Here is an 18,430-nt window from a genome sequence, read left to right on the forward strand (position 1 = left end):
AGTGCACGTCGTAACGTCGTGTATCAATAAATCACAACATTATAGTAGGTCTAATTTTTTTCCTTACTGCTGCGGTTGCATTTTTGTGGATGAAGTAGAGCGTTTACATATGGGGCTTTTGTAAGGTTAGCTATGGTGTTCTGTTCAGTGTTGATTCCTTTGGAAAGCATTTGCTTGTTAATTGTTATATTCAGAATAAATAAGTGCTTCCTTGGCTACTTGGAGTGACACTTTGCAGTATGTGTATTTTAATTCTTGGAAATATACATGCGTGACAATGCGTTGAAATGCATCCAAAATATTTAAATGGAGAACACAAAGGTTGCAAAGGTAGCGATTGCAGTACTGGGAATCGTACATTCCAAGGAGCGGTCAATTTTGCAAAACATTTCAAAAAAATATTATAACGCTACTTTTTAAAAAAATCTGGTTATTGTATTGTACATCTCCACTGCAATGATTTGAGTTGGTTCATTTAACTATTATAGCAGTGCAATTTTTTAAATCTAGTTATTGAATTTTAAATAATTTGAGTGCAATAGTTTGGAGTTGGTTCAATTTTACATTGCAAACTACCCATAATAATGAATCCAAAATCCAAACAATTATATTTGGTTCTCATATGCATAGTTGTAAAATTGATTGCCGATTTTGAAAGACTTTAGGCTGTAGTTTTTAAGTTTTTAAGTTCACGTATTTGTTTCGGTATAGACGATATTACGGTTATAGTTGTGAGGAGTGTATATGATATATTGAAATTTTAGATTTTAAGAAACTTTATTATCTTGTATTCCATTGTCACACCAGGATATTTTTCAAAGCTGATATGTTTAGCTTTCTTTCTTACATCACTTGAATGGCTTACGAGAAATAATGATTGGGTGATTATTGTTCAAGTTCCAATTTCACACAGAAATGGCATTACATTTAAAAGTTGGTACTGCGTTCATTAAGTCACTTGTGGATAAGATATCTACTCCATTGTAATTCGAAGAAGAGGTATTGTCTATTATTGAAAATGTCAGAGTTTATTCACAGTAACACATGACGAAATATTTATTGTCAAACAGGTTTTGTAAATTTTTGGATGTATTCAAAATAAAAAAAAAGTACAGATAGAATCAGATGCTCTAGAACTTATAAATACGGTAAAAACACTACAGTTTTTTTCTTCAGTTTCTACAATTTTTATCTAATTTTAAAAAGCTTGAAAAAAATGGGTAAATATTGTTAAAGTTTCACTTTGCAATATTCATATTAGAATGGGTAAGAATATGATTGAACTCAGTTAATTCGGACCAGCAGAATAGTGATAATGTCGTGTCCGCGTTACCACGGTAAGGGGGTGCAGTACTTCTGAGGGTAAAGACTCCTGAGCACCCGAGGGCAGAAGTCTGACTTCTAGCTCATATGAAGATGAAACTCACATATTCGCTTGCACAACCCCTTTTTACAGGGGGGCACATTCACACACCTCACAGATGAAGAACAACCATGCCCGAACCGGGATTCGAACGTGGGACGTCCAAATCATGGGGAAGATGCGCTACCCCTATGCAAGGACGCCGGCAGCAGCATTGTCTTTTGGACATTAGAGCCTGCTAATTTGAAGTTAAATTCTCAAATATTCAAGTGAACAGCAAAAAGCATGTTGCTTATCCAATCCAATGGGGAAATGAAACTTTATTAATCATCTTAAAAATAAACGCATTTTAATATGTTTCTTTTCAAAACTGTGATGAAATGTTTCAAATAAACATGGGTTGCAGCGAATCAGCATCGACAGAAGTTGAAGATTTGATAAAGCCTTCACGGTTCGTTCGTCTGCAGTGCAATCATAATTCATGCACGGCTCCCTCTTGAGTTCAGGAGATTTAAAACCTGAGAAGTCCTGCTCTTCTTCTAAGAAATTATAGCTCTTTTCTGGTACATTAATCTGGCAAAATGGTGCAACCAAATCTGCTTTTCCAGAATCGGAAAGTGGTGGTTGTTTAAAAAAAAAATGCTTTTAAAGATAGCGTACCGGTACCAAATTGAAAACAGACCTGTTTCCTCACAGTGTTGAACTCAAACCGATAGCAAGAGAGTACAACAAAGCTGTTTCAGCTCGGCAAGTGGGGGTGTTAGAATTGCTACGTGTTGGGGGCTGTCATCATTTCAGATAACGCACGGCGCTGAGTAGTAGCAGGTGCCGTAAGGTTCTTAGCCTTTTTCCAGATGTGCTCAAATTGACAAAATAATACTCTCTCTCTCTCTAGATTTTGGAAAATATTGCTTTCTTTAATGCATTTAGTATCTTCAGATCACGGTGATATTTATTTATGCTGGATAAACATGAAAAAGATTTTTAGTTACTGTTGATGTCGGTGATTTTTTCGCAATAAAGATATCAGTAAAGATAAAACCGTAAGTGAATCAGCGGTTTCTATTTTAATTTGTTTGTAAAAAACATTTACCTGTTAATGAAACACTTAAAGAGTATTTATCTGGAGTAAGCTATATGATACCTATGCTATATATGAAATGAGATTATATAACTATAGATATAGATAATCTCATTATATGAGAACAAAATCTATACCATAGATTTTTTTCTCTTTCTGATTTGATATTTCTCTTATGCATTTTTGAAACAAAATATTGTATAAAGAGTAATCAACCAAAAAAATTATTTTATGTTGTGTGCGAATATTTTTTATTGATAGAATAATGCGCATACCCAAAAAGGCAACCCAGAAGTATCGCACATTCAAAAAGGAAATAAAAGTTTTATATGCTCAAAATAGTGGGAATAACATTTTAAATTATACGCCTGACTTATTGTTTTTTAAAATCAATTTTTAAGGGTTTTTCTTTTAATAATTCTCCGCAATTTAAATATAATTTTCAATTCTAAATCAGTTTTATTTAAATCCCTTTCAACAAAAGTTGAAATTTTGACATTAGGTTATGCAATCTTGGAGAAGAAAAAGAGTTTAAATATATTTTGATATACTGTTTGAGATAATATTAATCACTTAATATTGAATCACTAAATATATACAGATCATGAAAAAATACTGCGGAAATTTCTCGGAGAAAAGACAATATTAAAGCCATAAAACTGTTTGTAACTTTAAAATCTAAACACACACACACACACACACACACACACACACACACACAAAAAAAAAAAAAAAAAAAAAAAAAAAAGAGGAACAACGAACGGATAAGATTTAATTGTGTTGAAGAAAACACACAAATAAAAGTGATGTATCTTTACTAATAATTAAGATTAATGTGTGTGTTGGCATTCTATAGGCCAGACCCATTCATCTATAACTATTAAATTCGGCTCATATATACTTTGGAGGGATTCTTTTAAAATTTTGATTAATTAAAAATGCAGCTAATTGTTCCTGTTTTTCTGATCTTTTGTAAACATTATTGTACAAAAATAAATTCTACATCGTTTCAAAATTTTAAAAAAAAATGTCTTTTTAACAATACAAATTTAATTATAGAATTTTGTCCTTTACTATGAGTTTCTTATTTTGATGTAATAAAGTCAGCAAGATATATCCTCGCTGGCGTACTGGCATAGTGGTAGCGCGTCTTTTCCGTGATCTGGGCGTCCTGGGTTCGAGTCTCGGTTTGGGCATGGTTGTTGTTCGATGTGTGAATGTACCCTCCTGTAAAAAGGGGTTGTGCAAGCGAATGGGTGATGCGTGAGTAGCAAAGTCGTACTCTTGGTCCTAGTTGGCGCTATTCAAAAAAACAAGTGACGCTCCCCCGCCGTCTTAAATGGTTGTCTTCGTAACAGCGAGCTTGTCTGTGCAAGTGCCTTAAGAAACAACAAGAGAGATATTATCAGAGTCTCTTATCATCAGATGTAATAGTCTGTTATTACAATTAAGATGTAATAATTTTATTTTGATGTTATAAAGTCAACAAGATCCCATTATAATATAAGACTTTATAACGAGAGAAAGATTTAGTATAATGACATAAATTAAAGAACTGATCTGTTATTCTTGATATTTACTCATTCATCTAATCACTATTTTCGCTTCCGATGCCATATGTTTCAAACTTTGTTGTATCATCTGTAAGCAATAAAAATGCTTGCCGAGCTGAGAAACATCAGGGTTTTGCTATCAAAAATATTTGGATGTTTAAAGTTGGATGCTTGGCGATTCTTACCTTTAATTTCTTTAATTTAATTTAATTAATTCTAATTTCCTTACATAGAATATAGAAGAATGAAGGATTGAACTTATAAATCAATTTTCTGGTTTTAAAAACGCACTAGGACTATTTTGAAATTAAACTTGCAACTCTGAATCGTGGTGATATAACTTAATGCCAAGATTTCTCAGTAGCAGATTAGACAGCAGAGCAGACTAAGGAGGCAATGGGTTATAAAGATATTATGAGACAATTTTCCAAATAAATAAGTTTTGCAAAAAATACCAATTCTACAAATTTTTTAAGATTTGAAAGGTATTAACTCTTTTTTAAAATATTATTCGTCTAATTCCTACCTATTTTATTAAGTTCACCTAATTTATTAAGAGTATTTCTAAACGCTTACTGGTTATTTAAATAGTATTCTCATCAATACAGCTTGTGAGAAATGTGGATAACGGACAGTTATGTCATAATAAATAGTTAATAAATAAGATATCCTTAAAATAAAAAGTCAACCCTGGATCAATCATTAACTTGTTGAGGAAGTTAAAAATGTGTAGAAATATGAAATTAAATAAACCAGCTTATTAAAAGAGGAATCATTTTATACATTTTATACACTGTGCCTAGGAGAGCTAAATGCCTGTATTCGCTACTGTGCTTTCAACTATAACATAACTTCTGTGGGATAATAATGGCTCCCAATAATAAATTAAACTTTTACTAGGCTCATTTAAGTGTGCTTTTTTTAATGTGAAATCTAATTTCGAAAGCCATTTATACTCATTAGATAGCCACTTTCTTGTTCTGCATATGATTATCTAAATATTCTAAAATCATTCTTTTGGTTATCATTTCATCGAGATGTTTTGATGTTTCCTTCACGTGAATAATGAACGAATTGAAGGATATATGCTCAATATTTTTTTAGTGTTCGACACGAATATAAGGATACATACTCGGTATAAGCCGATAATTAGTAAAGGTTTAACCACGGAGTCAGCTTATATACAGATAGATAATCTCGGAAAAAAAGGGGGGATATATTTTCATTAACCGATGAATCGTTATGTATCGCCAAATATAGCACATTTTATTTCTACATTTTATATTTATGTAAGTTTAAAAAATAAATTTTAAGGATTTTTTTTAATGAAATTTAGTTGTTTTATTTTCATAATTGCTTACTATTGCTAGTTCACTGCATCGGACGGAAGACTTATGTAGAATGCTGTTAAAATTTTCCCCAAATGTGATCATCTGTAATTTGAAATTTATTGTATAAATACTCCTTTCATGTTCATCTTTCAAATCGGTACAAAATTACGAGGTCCGTCCCAAAATAGCCCTAGTGTTGCTTCAAACGGGACGTTAATATAACCAAACCAAACCAATTCAAATGAAAAATATTACCACCTGCATAGTTTTTATTTCAAACTAATTTTCAACAACAAAATTAATAAAAATAAAATTTAAATATGGGTCCAGAGCATTGTGCGCTCATCTAAATTAGATCAGGATCTACTTTTCGGTTTTGCCGCCTAAAATTTTTCTATAATAAATTTCCGAATTATGATGTGGAAATGCTTATGATACAAATCGTTGAACTCGGATGAATCAGCTCATTGCTGATTCATCCGATTCTGTCATGCTATCTAATATAGATCGACAAATTTTTATGGATTCTTTTCACGGTGAGGTATGCATTAAGGTCAAAGAAATTGCAATAACAAATGTTGTCTATCAAACACTTTATTCTCACTTAATTCTCAACAATACTAAGTCAAGCAACCAACCATTTCAACTATCTAGTAATCATTTTTTATTGGTCTTTTATACCCTGGGAAAAACTGATAAGATATTCCGATTTATCTTATCAGTTCTTGAGTGCTCCTTATCTCTTCTTGGGTGTCCTATAAATATTTTACTAGATCTGCCGATAAACATACCTCATTATAATTATAGTGCAGGCATTGTGTTCTAATACCTGGTGTACCCCTAAACGGGAGAGAGGAACCATCCATTATTGTAACGATTATTGTGAATACAAAATTTAAATAATTCTATTGAATGGACCATTTTATGATACAGGGTTGTTTTTTTATCATTGCAGTAGTCAAGAGAGTCAGCAAGGTAGTCTTTCCAGTCCAGAGACTCAAGGCGACAGTGGACAGACCTCTCCACATTCTCTAGCATCTGAATCCCCAAGTTTACCACCCACACTCTCCACAAATGGTAGGGTCTTCTAATTTTTCTCTATACATATTTGAAATTCATTCTAAGAATTTTTTTTGATGTATGATCTACTTGTATGCTTTCAAGGTGTCCTAGGTCCTATGGCAAGTCCCAATGATTCGCCGTCATATAATTCTACATCTGCTTGGGGAATGTGCGGAAATGAAGCCCCAGGTGCGTTATCACTTGTTAATCTCTTCTATCACAGACTTCATGAGAATGTTTTTATTTTTATTATTTTTTTAATGTTCAGATCGTTTAGTTCATAATTTGCCAAAAAAGATTTTACCGTTCTATTTGAAAACATTTTTTTTTTCAACCTTTATTTCAGAAAAATCAATGATCAAATATACTGTATAAATTGTATTTTTGCTAAACCATTCATATCTGCAATTTTTGTATTTTAATGATAACCCATGAGAAGACAAAAAATACTTAACAACTTTTTAAATCATTCTTATGTACAGAAATGGTAAATAGCAACTAAATTATTAGCCTGATATGATAGCAACTTAATTATTAGCCTTATTTAATATTTGTTAATTGACTTGAATTTATTGACTTTTGTGGATTTCAAAGCATCTAATGCTTCAGGTTTGCTCATTAGATATACTGAATTTAATTAATTTAAGCTGAAACCAGGCTATTCCAGATTGTTATGAGCAAATAAGAAAATTTTTCAGTGATAGGAGAGGCCGCCATGGCCAGGTGGTAAGGTCTCGGCTTGTGAACCGTAGGGTTTTAGGTTCGAGACCTGATTTCACCGAACCGTCGTGTAAGGGGGTCTGTTGCACGTTAAATCCGTCATGCCAAACGTCCTCCCGCTGGTGTGGTGTGGCATGGAGAGAGGGGTGCCAGATCAGGTGCCGTCCTCGTCATCTGATCGCGGTTCAAAATTACGAGGTCCATCCCAAAATAGCCCTAGTGTTGCTTTACAACGGGACGTTAATATAACTAAACAGTGATAGGATAATCATCAAATAATTAACGGTTCAAATGTTGGAAGTGCTAAATACAACCTTAGGTATGAGTTCGCGAGCATGATGCTTATGAAAGCGTTAATGAGTATTGTCAGTGGGCGAAAGTTTTCCAACCTTCAATATATGTAAAATTGGAAATGACTTTGGTAGCATTTTGCTTTTGCTAAACCCTTTATTAACCCGTTTGCGAGTTAATAAATCTTTTCATTTTAGAAAAAGGATTTGCTATAATTTGATACGAATCAAAGTTGTATTAATGTAAAAAAAAAAAAAAAAAAAAAAAAAAAACATTGAAGGTACAGTTTCGAGTTAAAAAAAAAAAAAAAAAAAAAAAAAAAAACGCTGTTTGAAAACCCGATAGTACCAAATATCCGTCAAAAGTGAATCTGCCTCCCGTTTTAGTATGCTGTCTTGAGTTAACATAAACGCAATTGAGCGCTAACTCAGATTCTGCGCTCTTCATTTTACCACTAATCAAAATCAAGAAATACAAACCAATAAAACTTTTCAAAATGAAACGTTCAAATCCTTTCAAAATGAAACGTTCAAAATCTTTCAAAATGAAACATTCAAAACCTTTCAAAATGGATGTTGATCTAATGAAATTAAATTAGAGCTCGAAAGCTAACCGAAAAGAATTCGAGCTTAGAAACCAATCAAATCCTGGTGGCTTGCTGGAGAATAGGCAGAAACATTTCAACACAGCTGTGTAATTAATAACAAATACAAAAAATACTTATTTTAATGTATGATGTTTTTTATGCCTGATTTTCATTATGAATTATAAAGAGTTTGTTACGAACAAATATAAGTTGATCAAGTTTTGAATATTAAACCATAAACATATAGCAGCAGTTTCAGCAGTAAACACTGCCAAATATCTGGCACAATGTGGCCAAAATTGGCTCATAAAATTCTGTCATTCATCATCATTTTCATCAGTTGGAAACCGAAATATATGATATAACTGCTGTCTATTACTTAATTTTATCTATTTTTATGCTCACGCTTTAAAACGGCTGTGACATTTTAGAATATTTCTTACGTGACCATCAAAAATGAGGTACGACTTATTTTTAAATTTTATTATTTTAAACTTTCAAAATGTAACCCAACTTAGTCTTTTAGCTCCTGTTGAAGTGCATTTATTCACAATAGTAAAAGAATTCTGGTAAAAAGGTTTTAAGGCAGATGCACTCTGTCACATTTGCTGTCACCATTAACTAGTGACATTTGCGATCACATTGTAGGTTTACTTGTGCTTGATTACCTTTGGCAGTAAAACTTAGCGAACAACTTCAAGCGCTATAGAGAACGTATATTTTCCCTTCTGATAAGAGAGTGATTGATGTGTGAAAGTTCTTTTTTTTGGCGGGAGGGGGGAGTTAACCATCCATTTTCCCACAGTAAAAAGTTATGATAAATACGAAATTTTAATGCTTGAACCTTCTTTTCAGAAAATGAATTACACCGCTTTGAGTTAGTTAATGTATAAAGGAATTTCAGATTCCCATTTGAAGTAAATACTTTTTTACGTAGATTCTTTTTATCAAAAAATTTTCAGATTTTATCAAAAGATTATTTTTACCTAAAATTTTAGTGTTTTGGTATCTATATTTGCAGTTTTGAAAGTATTATAAAGAATATTTTGCCTGAAATAGAACTTTTACTTCAGTACCACTAAGTCTGTCTAGATATTATATTAAAATAACTGTAATTAACTATTAAAAAATAATTAATTTGATTCCTCTATTAACTTTCAGTTAATAGAGGAATCAAATTAATCAAATAACTGAAAGTTAATATCCAATTAAGTATCAAATTTAATCTTTCCAATACTTGAATGCTTATTGTACGTGTTAATAGCTGAGCACATTTTTATAACTATCCAAAATAACCGATAGATGAATTAACCTTTTGAACTCGAATGTCTTCTCTCAGTTATCATTAAATATGGTGCATTATTTTAACATTTTATTTATATATTTATTTAATTTTAATTGTTAAAAATGAACAATCAGAATGGGGAAAAGATGCAAACTCTTATTTCAAGGAACCTCAACTTAAAACAATCGCATGTATTTATTTTTTGGAGTAATAAATAAGTCCATGTATTAATTAAATAAGAATGCATCGAATTACTTTTCCGAGGGAAAAGGGTTAATATTAGAAAAAATATTTTATGTAAGTTAAATTGGATGCTTTTTCACTTTTTCAAAGTGATTAATATACTACTTTAATCTTTTCTTATTATAAAGCAAAGAAAACTTATGGAAAGTTACAAATATAATTATAATCAAAATTGTATCTAAAAATACTTTTATTAATAATTAATAAATATTGGATGTAATTATTAATTTCTATATTAGATATTTGAATTTTTTTTTTGTAGTGAAAGTAGAACATTTATCAGCGCCTGACGCTTCTCATCTTGATTCTGGATATCCTACAACAGATTCATTAGCAAATTATACAGGTAAGACGTAAATTATTTTTTTTAATTCGAAAGAACTTTTCATTTTAAATTTAAAATTTTTAAAAATTAATAATTTTTAATTTTATTTAGATTAATGTATTATTAAAGATTTTTAGCATTTTTTAACAAAAGATTTTTAACAGTGCAAGAATTGAGTTTTTCAAATCGTTTTGCACAAAAAAATTTCTTTGAGATTTTATAAAATTTTGTGTGAAATACTAATTTTTAAATATTAAATTCAACTATTAATTAACTCTTAATGAAATTTATCTTTTAATGGTAAAGAAAAAATATATAAATTTAACTTCTACTGGTGATTATGGATTATAAAAACGTTCATTTCATTTCATTTTCATTCGTATTTCATTTCAAACGTATTTCATTTTCACGATTTAAAAAAAAAATTATCCAAACATTAAAGATTTGGATTTAATTATTCAACTTTTAACCCATATCAAAATATAATTTTTTTGGATTTCAGATTATCTATTGATTGTTTTATGTGAATGTAATTTCTACATAAAATTGAACCGACTTCGATAAATAATGCAACAAACTAATTTTAACTTAACCAATAATTATGAAAAATGCTCTGTTTAATATTGTTTTACGATGACAGTTTATTTCAAAACATGTATTTTGAAATAGGTTCTCAATTTCATGTATGCATCGATTTGACATTCATTATTTGTGATAATCCGTGAATTGATGGTTTAGAATTTAAAAACAAACTCTTGTATGAGAAGGACAGTTGCTATTTAACCACGGTTGATATCAACCATATTTGTTGGGTAAATATTTCGTAACACTGAAAGCAATGATTAAACACGAAAGGTTTATTTGATTGAGATATTTTTATCTAATAAGTAATTATTTTACTCTGTGTTAAATCAATAATTAAAGCAAAACCATAATGTCCATGATTGTTGAGAAATTAAATAATCAAATTATTTCAAACATTTTAAAGAGTAATTTAACATTTTCATCGTTTTCAGGCGATATTAGTCCAGGCAAAGGAGCTACAGCCCTGGATTTCACAGGTTCCTATCCAGCTTCGTACTACAGCAGGTTAGGAAATTTTTTTGTTATTAATAACATTGCATAACGATTTGGTGTTCTATCCTAACATGCTTTATTTATATACATTTAAAAAATAATTAAAAAAATTGAACTATTTCATGCTTTTAAATAAAATGCTAAACAGATCATTAGAACAAATATTTTTTAGAATTAGTTTAATAATTCTAAGTCTAAACTAACCATTAGAAAATTATTTTTTAGAATTAGTTTAATAATTCTAAGTCTAAACTAACCATTAGAAAATTATTTTTAAGTTATCTGAAATTATTTTTATTTCTGCATTTACTTTTGTTAATTAAACATACCCATACTTTCTGTTAACCGTATCCGATTTATTTGTGCAATTAAAATAATTAAATAAAATAACATTTCAGTCTTTTTGAAAAGGCTTTAAACATGTTAGAAAGCGTTATTTATCTGGTCTGTTGTTGCATTTATTGCTATTTATTCAAAGTAATATATACTATTCCCCTATAATTATTAATCACTAAGTTGTCAATTATTCTTCCCTTAAAGCTCTCATTTTTTTTGTTGAAAAAATTACTCACTTTTTATTTATTTATTAAAATTGTGAGATGTTAATATGAATTTTAGCAACAATTTTTAATTTTAAAATTTCAATTTCTTTTGCTGCTCTTATTTTCATACCCAGTTTACATTAATTCGAATTTTTAGATCAATTAACTCTTATTAAGATTTATTGTAAATTAAATTTTATTGAGATTTATTGTAAATTAAACTTTATTGAGCTTTATTATTAAGGTGAAATTAATTGATATCTATATTTCGACGAAAACCCAGTTTTCACGGCAGCGTCTGAAAATCAAAATCGGCATTTCTAATCCTCTGACTGTCATATGGATCAGCATTACTGCTTAATTATAAGTTAAATTTTAGGAATTAAAAAGAGGTTTTGGTTAGAAGTTAAATATGATAGTATTTACTGTGTTAATTCATTTAATCAGAATGAATTATGAATTAGTTATTAAGAATTATGCGAATTATGAATTAGCAAAATTAAATTCTAATGAAAAAAATTTCTAAGACGAATTTTATTTATAAAGTACAAAATTAAGGGCTTTTTAAATAATATTCTTAATTGACATTCTCTTTCAGCAGCATGCAGGCATATCAGCAATTCGGAGCTCAAAATCCTGCTTATTCGATGCAAGCGGCTTCAAACTTTTACAATCAGGCAAGCCAAGCCACAGCTGCTTACAACGTCCTTTCTCAATCCTACGGTGTAACAGGTAGGTCAAAAAATTGCTGGATTAGCAGATTCCTTCCTGAATCTATATATTTCAAATTGATTTCTCTCGTTGTCTTCCTCCTGCTGTCTGTCTTTCAAAGCGATATGTTGCGCTGACTTTGGCAATAGATAAATAAATAAAATAAAATTTGATAAATGCTATAAAGGAGACTATTTCCTTAAAAGTGAATAAGTTATGCTACAGATGCGCTGAAAAATATCGGAAAGGTACACACGCTTCTAATTAATTAGACCCGTCTGTATGAAAAAGGACACCATTGTTAGAGAATACAAAATGCAAATATTTCGTAGCAGGTTGTATATGTTAAAAAAAAAAAAAAAAAAAAAAATCCTTATCTCCATAAAATTATGGTTGCATGAAATTTTCATTGAAAAATATTCGGCTATTGGCTTTATAGTCCGGACCTCACCACTTCTATTTTTTATGCTTTTTCTCTCTCCCAATTTTAAAGCTTTCTATATTGACAAAAGGTTCCAGTATGAGAATACCATGAAACAAGATGCTGCTATCTGGTTATCAAAATAGGTGACATCGTTTTTTGCACTGTTGTGGTGTGGAGAGGGGGGGGGTGCCAGCTCAGCTGTGGCCCTCGTCATCTGACCGCAGTTCAAAATTACGAGGTCCGTCCCAAAATAGCCCTTGAGTTGCTTCAAACGGGACGTTAATATAACTAAACCCTAAACCGACATCGTTTTTCGAAAGGGTGATTCAAAAATAATTCTTTATCATGACGTCTCACTGTAGATAGCAGTAATGCATATAGTTCAAGGCGTATAATTTATTTAACTATAAAATATTTTTACTGCGCCATATTTCATATTCTTTTAACGGTCCTACGAAACTGAGTTTCGCGATGGCTCAAAATTGAAGTTAATCCTCTGCTTCGTTAATTTAATCTTAATTTCATTAAATGTAGAATTTAGATTAGCAGCTACAGGAAAAATAATTTTTCTTAATATTTTTGCTTCTGCTTTTCCGTATCTGTTTCTAAGAATCTAACTCATTTTCTTAGTCCCCCCTGAGAATTATTGCTTATTTTAAAATTCTGTTTTGTCAATTAACTTTATGACTTCTCTTTAAATTTCAAATAAATCTCAACGATTCAATAATCTGCTGATTTCATAGTGAACATAGAGTTTTTTTTCAGCTGGGAACTTTCAACCATATTTGTATGAATTGATTACAAATGAATTGATTACAAGTCACTTGTGCATAGAATTACTCAAATTTTGATAGTTAATTTTTTTAAAAAATAAGTCAAAATAGCATTGATTTTGAAAATAAAAATCAATTTGACATGCAAGTATCTTTCCTGTCTCATTATGCTTATGAGAATTGAAGCAATGAAAATCTAAAAGAAAATGCGTCATATAGTAAGGAGGTAATATAAATTCGGACGTCAAACTGTTAAACTACGTGTACTGGTTCCAAGTTCAGCTATGTTAATTTTCTATTTCTTTCAAATTTTTATTTCAAGATAACTATTTTGATTTGATAGAATTCATTAAAATTTCTCTCATAAATCTTTAAATTTATTTTTGTTTATTGTTATTAATATTATTGTTTTTCCAACTTTCATGGGGAAAAAAAATTGTCTGAGAGAAGAGCCTTTGTTCATAAAAAAAGATTGCGATAAAATTTCACATCCAAATTGGGGCCATAAATGGGTAAAAATTTAAGATGTCCTATGCTAATATGTAAATATTACTTTTATCAAGCCTAAAACATGATATTGTGGTGATTTGGTTTCCAGGATCAAAACTTTACCAAATATGTAGGTGTGGAGTAGAATTTTAAAAGATCATGCCCTCGTTATCTGATCATGAATCAACACCTTGAAGTCCATTTCAATATAATAACCCTTTTGTGACTTCAAAATGGAACATTAACTGAATTAAATCAATGCTTAATTATGTATAATGCATTAAATCTTGTGTGTAAATTAATATATTATAGTATAATAATTATATAATTCTTAAAATTGTAGGTTAAATTTCTTCTGTATTGTTTTTCAAATCAGCTACCTTTAAATGCAAATTTCTGAACACAATTCTATGTATTGTTGAAGAGTTTCACTAGTAAATAATCAGTCTTTTTTTTCCTCCACATCATCAAGCCTTTTGAGCCCTTCTTATTCATTAACCCTCTTTTATTTAACAACTTTAAGTATTTTCATTGTTATTAAAAATTTAATTAATGAATTGACTGCAAAGAATTGCATTTATTATTGATTACGTAAATAATTTGAAAAAAAAAGTAGCTGTTGTTTTATTGCAAATTGAATTATGAATAATAAAGAGTTGCCTTTTTTTTTCAGGTGGTCGTGGGCTAAGTCATCAAAATAGCAAAACCAGTAACAATTCATTAACTCAAAGTGCGTATCTGAACCCATACAGTACACATTTTCCAGCTGGAAATGGAACACAGTCAGCTCAAAATCCATATACATATGGTGAGCAGGTTTTTCATATTTTATATTTAATTTCATTGTCTTTAATTTTTAAAGTATAGTTAGTTTTGGTATTTCGATATTAATGACATGCCAGCAGCTAATCGTGAAAAGTTTCATGTTTATTGAAACTAGCAATTACTCGCCTTCGAAAAATCGCCAAAGATGACACTTGAGTCGAAATCGAACTTCTCGGATTCGCCAGTGACGCTAAAAACTCGCCGATGTCATGCGGTTAAGTCAAAAGTTCATGAATTACGTACGCTTTTACTTTTGATTTAAATATTGAATAACTAAATATCATGAAATTTTACCTCATGATTCATTATCCAGAATAGTGTTAAATTATAAATATAAATATTTAAAGTTGACAAGTTTCATTGACAAGTTTAAGGTTTATTGAAGCGCCTTTAATATCGTTCCATTTGGCGCAAAAAAATACTTTTCTGCATTCTGCAGCCAGCTACCATTTTGTGAATATCGAGTTCAATGTTACTTACTATATCCGAGAAAGAATAATTTGTTATGCGAATTTAAGCCAAATCCAGCCTATTGCTATTTCTTATCATCAAGAACTAATTTTGCAGCTATAATATCTTTTTAATAATATCTTTCTTTTTGCAAATATTTTGCGAAAGCACTCTTTGCACAATTTATGTAATTTGGTATTGATTCTGGCTACATAACTGGGTTCACTTTCAAAGGGACGGTTCATATTGAAACATTCGACTATTTATGAGTGTGTGTGTGTGTGTGTGTGTGTGTGTGTGTGTGTGTGTGTGTGTGTGTGTGTGTGTGTGTGTGTGTGTGTGTGTGTGTGTGTGTGTGTGTGTGTGTGTGTGTGTGTGTGTGTGTGTGTGTGTGTGTGTGTGTGTGTGTGTGTGTGTGTGTGTGTGTGTGTGTGTGTGTGTGTGTGTGTGTGTGTGTGTGTGTGTGTGTGTGTGTGTGTGTGTGTGTGTGTGTGTGTGTGTGTGTGTGTGTGTGTGTGTGTGTGTGTGTGTGTGTGTGTGTGTGTGTGTGTGTGTGTGTGTGTGTGTGTGTGTGTGTGTGTGTGTGTGTGTGTGTGTGTGTGTGTGTGTGTGTGTGTGTGTGTGTGTGTGTGTGTGTGTGTGTGTGTGTGTGTGTGTGTGTGTGTGTGTGTGTGTGTGTGTGTGTGTGTGTGTGTGTGTGTGTGTGTGTGTGTGTGTGTGTGTGTGTGTGTGTGTGTGTGTGTGTGTGTGTGTGTGTGTGTGTGTGTGTGTGTGTGTGTGTGTGTGTGTGTGTGTGTGTGTGTGTGTGTGTGTGTGTGTGTGTGTGTGTGTGTGTGTGTGTGTGTGTGTGTGTGTGTGTGTGTGTGTGTGTGTGTGTGTGTGTGTGTGTGTGTGTGTGTGTGTGTGTGTGTGTGTGTGTGTGTGTGTGTGTGTGTGTGTGTGTGTGTGTGTGTGTGTGTGTGTGTGTGTGTGTGTGTGTGTGTGTGTGTGTGTGTGTGTGTGTGTGTGTGTGTGTGTGTGTGTGTGTGTGTGTGTGTGTGTGTGTGTGTGTGTGTGTGTGTGTGTGTGTGTGTGTGTGTGTGTGTGTGTGTGTGTGTGTGTGTGTGTGTGTGTGTGTGTGTGTGTGTGTGTGTGTGTGTGTGTGTGTGTGTGTGTGTGTGTGTGTGTGTGTGTGTGTGTGTGTGTGTGTGTGTGTGTGTGTGTGTGTGTGTGTGTGTGTGTGTGTGTGTGTGTGTGTGTGTGTGTGTGTGTGTGTGTGTGTGTGTGTGTGTGTGTGTGTGTGTGTGTGTGTGTGTGTGTGTGTGTGTGTGTGTGTGTGTGTGTGTGTGTGTGTGTGTGTGTGCGTGCGTGCGTGCGTGCGTGCGCGTATGAATGTTAAAATGAAAGAAGAGTGAAAGGATGTATGAACGAGTTATTCTATGCTACTAACCTATAATTCCCTTTCAGATAAGATGATCAACAAAGGCAACAAAAAATATCCAGGTTCAAATCAATACTCTTAAACAGGTTTAAATAAAATAATTAAGGTTTTTCTAGATGTAGAACCAAAAAGTCTAAGTGCGCCGCACAAAACAACCATCACTGGCACAAACATTCAGGATTATCAGCAATATTGAGTTTGAATAACTAGAAATTTCCTGACATACATTTTTTAAAATTTTTATTAAATACGTTTATTTCACTTCATTGTTTGTACATATTGAATTTAGTATTCAATATTTTATTAGCATCCTGACGAAGTGAAGTTTTAAAAATTCGTACACTTGAAGACAATATATTAGTTAAATGTTTCCAGTTCTTAATTATTAATTAATTGATTGGCATAGTTAAATTTTGGTTTAATAATGAATATGAAAGATAATTGATTTCAAAATTCTATAATATTTGTAATGAGTTAAAAATTGAGAAATTTAAAAATAATTAAAATAAAAAAAAAAACGATTTTTCTGTTCTCTAATAAAAGTGTTTTGAAAATTGTTTTCATTAAAGTTATTCTTTTTTGATAATTTAATTACTATCAAACAATTATAATTTTTAAAACAAAATTTAACTAACATATTCCGTTTGAAATAATAATTCAACATTAATAAACAGTTAACCCTTTCTAGGGCCCTGTGTGAAGTATGCTTTCCACCACATTCATCAATCTTTGTATGAAATTATGTAGGTTGGCATAAGTTCTGACGAATTTTTTTAGTAAGTCAGAAACTTAGATGCTTCAGTTCTTTATCTCAGACAAAATGATGTGTCTTGATTTGTTACTTAATTATTAATTAACCAAATTAATTAATTAATCAAATTAAATGTATCTAATAAGCTAAATGAATCCATTTTCTTATTCTAATTTCAAGTCTAAAAATATTTTAACATAATATGACTAGAAAAAATGGCCCTTTAAAGGGTTAATTTCGTCCATTCAAATCATTTTATTGCAGTCGATGTATAATTTTTTATCTTAAAACGAATAAATTTTCATTTTTATATTATAATTTTCTGAAAATTTACTATCAACCATGTGCATCAACGTTTGCATGTGTGCATCATGTGCAGCTATGTGCAGCATCGTTTGATTTTAAAAAAGGGGACGTGAGGGACTCTGAAAAATAAATTCTTCCAGTTAGTTGGTTAAATATAATATATGTAACGAAACCTATTGTGTGCTATTAGAGTATATCCTAACTTAAAAAAAAAATGCTTCCTTTTAGGGAATTATTATTCTGTTGGGAAGAAAATTGTAAAAGTCCAAAGGTTTGATTTTCGTACTTCCGCACAGTATCTCCACCTTTTTTAAATACTGGTACGATAATGCTCTTACGTTGCATTCTCTCTGGACAGGTTCTCTTCTGATACTCACGCCATACTTCGCGTTCCATTCTTTTCTTTGTAATTTCTAGCATTTTTTTCTAGGTCTTTTAACTGGAAAGGCAACTTTTTCTAATCTTATGCAAAATCGTAATCAGTTGCCGGTCCAGTTTTGTATATCATCAGCAAGATCGATTTTCAATAATCGATTATCAGTTTCTGATTGTCAAGCGAAGCGATTAAATTCTTCTTTCTTCATTCCCTCTAAATTGATACATTGTTCATAGATTTAATCAAGCTTTGAAAATGAATCAAGTGATGAATTATTTTGACAAAACAAAGCGATTTTTTTTTGTTTGTTCTGCATGAATTATTTTCCCTCGTACGATTAATTTTTTTTCATTGAAATTAATTCAAATTCCTCTAATGAACTGATAAATAAAGTGGACATTTTACTTTCGAAATATTTATCAGTAAAAGCTTTTTCATGACCCTGG

General features: G+C 31.1%; 1 protein-coding gene across 5 annotated transcripts in view; it reads left to right on the plus strand.

Moving 5' to 3' along the window:
- LOC129969257 (eyes absent homolog 1-like) overlaps positions 1–18,430 on the plus strand; it is a 188,858-nt gene that overhangs the window by 134,106 nt on the left and 36,322 nt on the right. For 4 of the 5 annotated variants that reach the window (XM_056083723.1, XM_056083726.1, XM_056083721.1 and 1 more), the window contains 6 exons: positions 6,284–6,405; positions 6,493–6,579; positions 9,778–9,861; positions 10,857–10,929; positions 12,058–12,191; positions 14,530–14,664. In XM_056083723.1, the coding sequence (XP_055939698.1) occupies positions 6,284–6,405; positions 6,493–6,579; positions 9,778–9,861; positions 10,857–10,929; positions 12,058–12,191; positions 14,530–14,664 (635 nt within the window). The remainder of the gene's footprint in view (positions 1–6,283; positions 6,406–6,492; positions 6,580–9,777; positions 9,862–10,856; positions 10,930–12,057; positions 12,192–14,529; positions 14,665–18,430) is intronic. The other variant, XM_056083722.1, reaches the window with a different exon arrangement.

Source organism: Argiope bruennichi, chromosome 5, assembly GCF_947563725.1.
Source record: "Argiope bruennichi chromosome 5, qqArgBrue1.1, whole genome shotgun sequence".
In the NCBI taxonomy this organism is placed as follows: domain Eukaryota; kingdom Metazoa; phylum Arthropoda; class Arachnida; order Araneae; family Araneidae; genus Argiope; species Argiope bruennichi.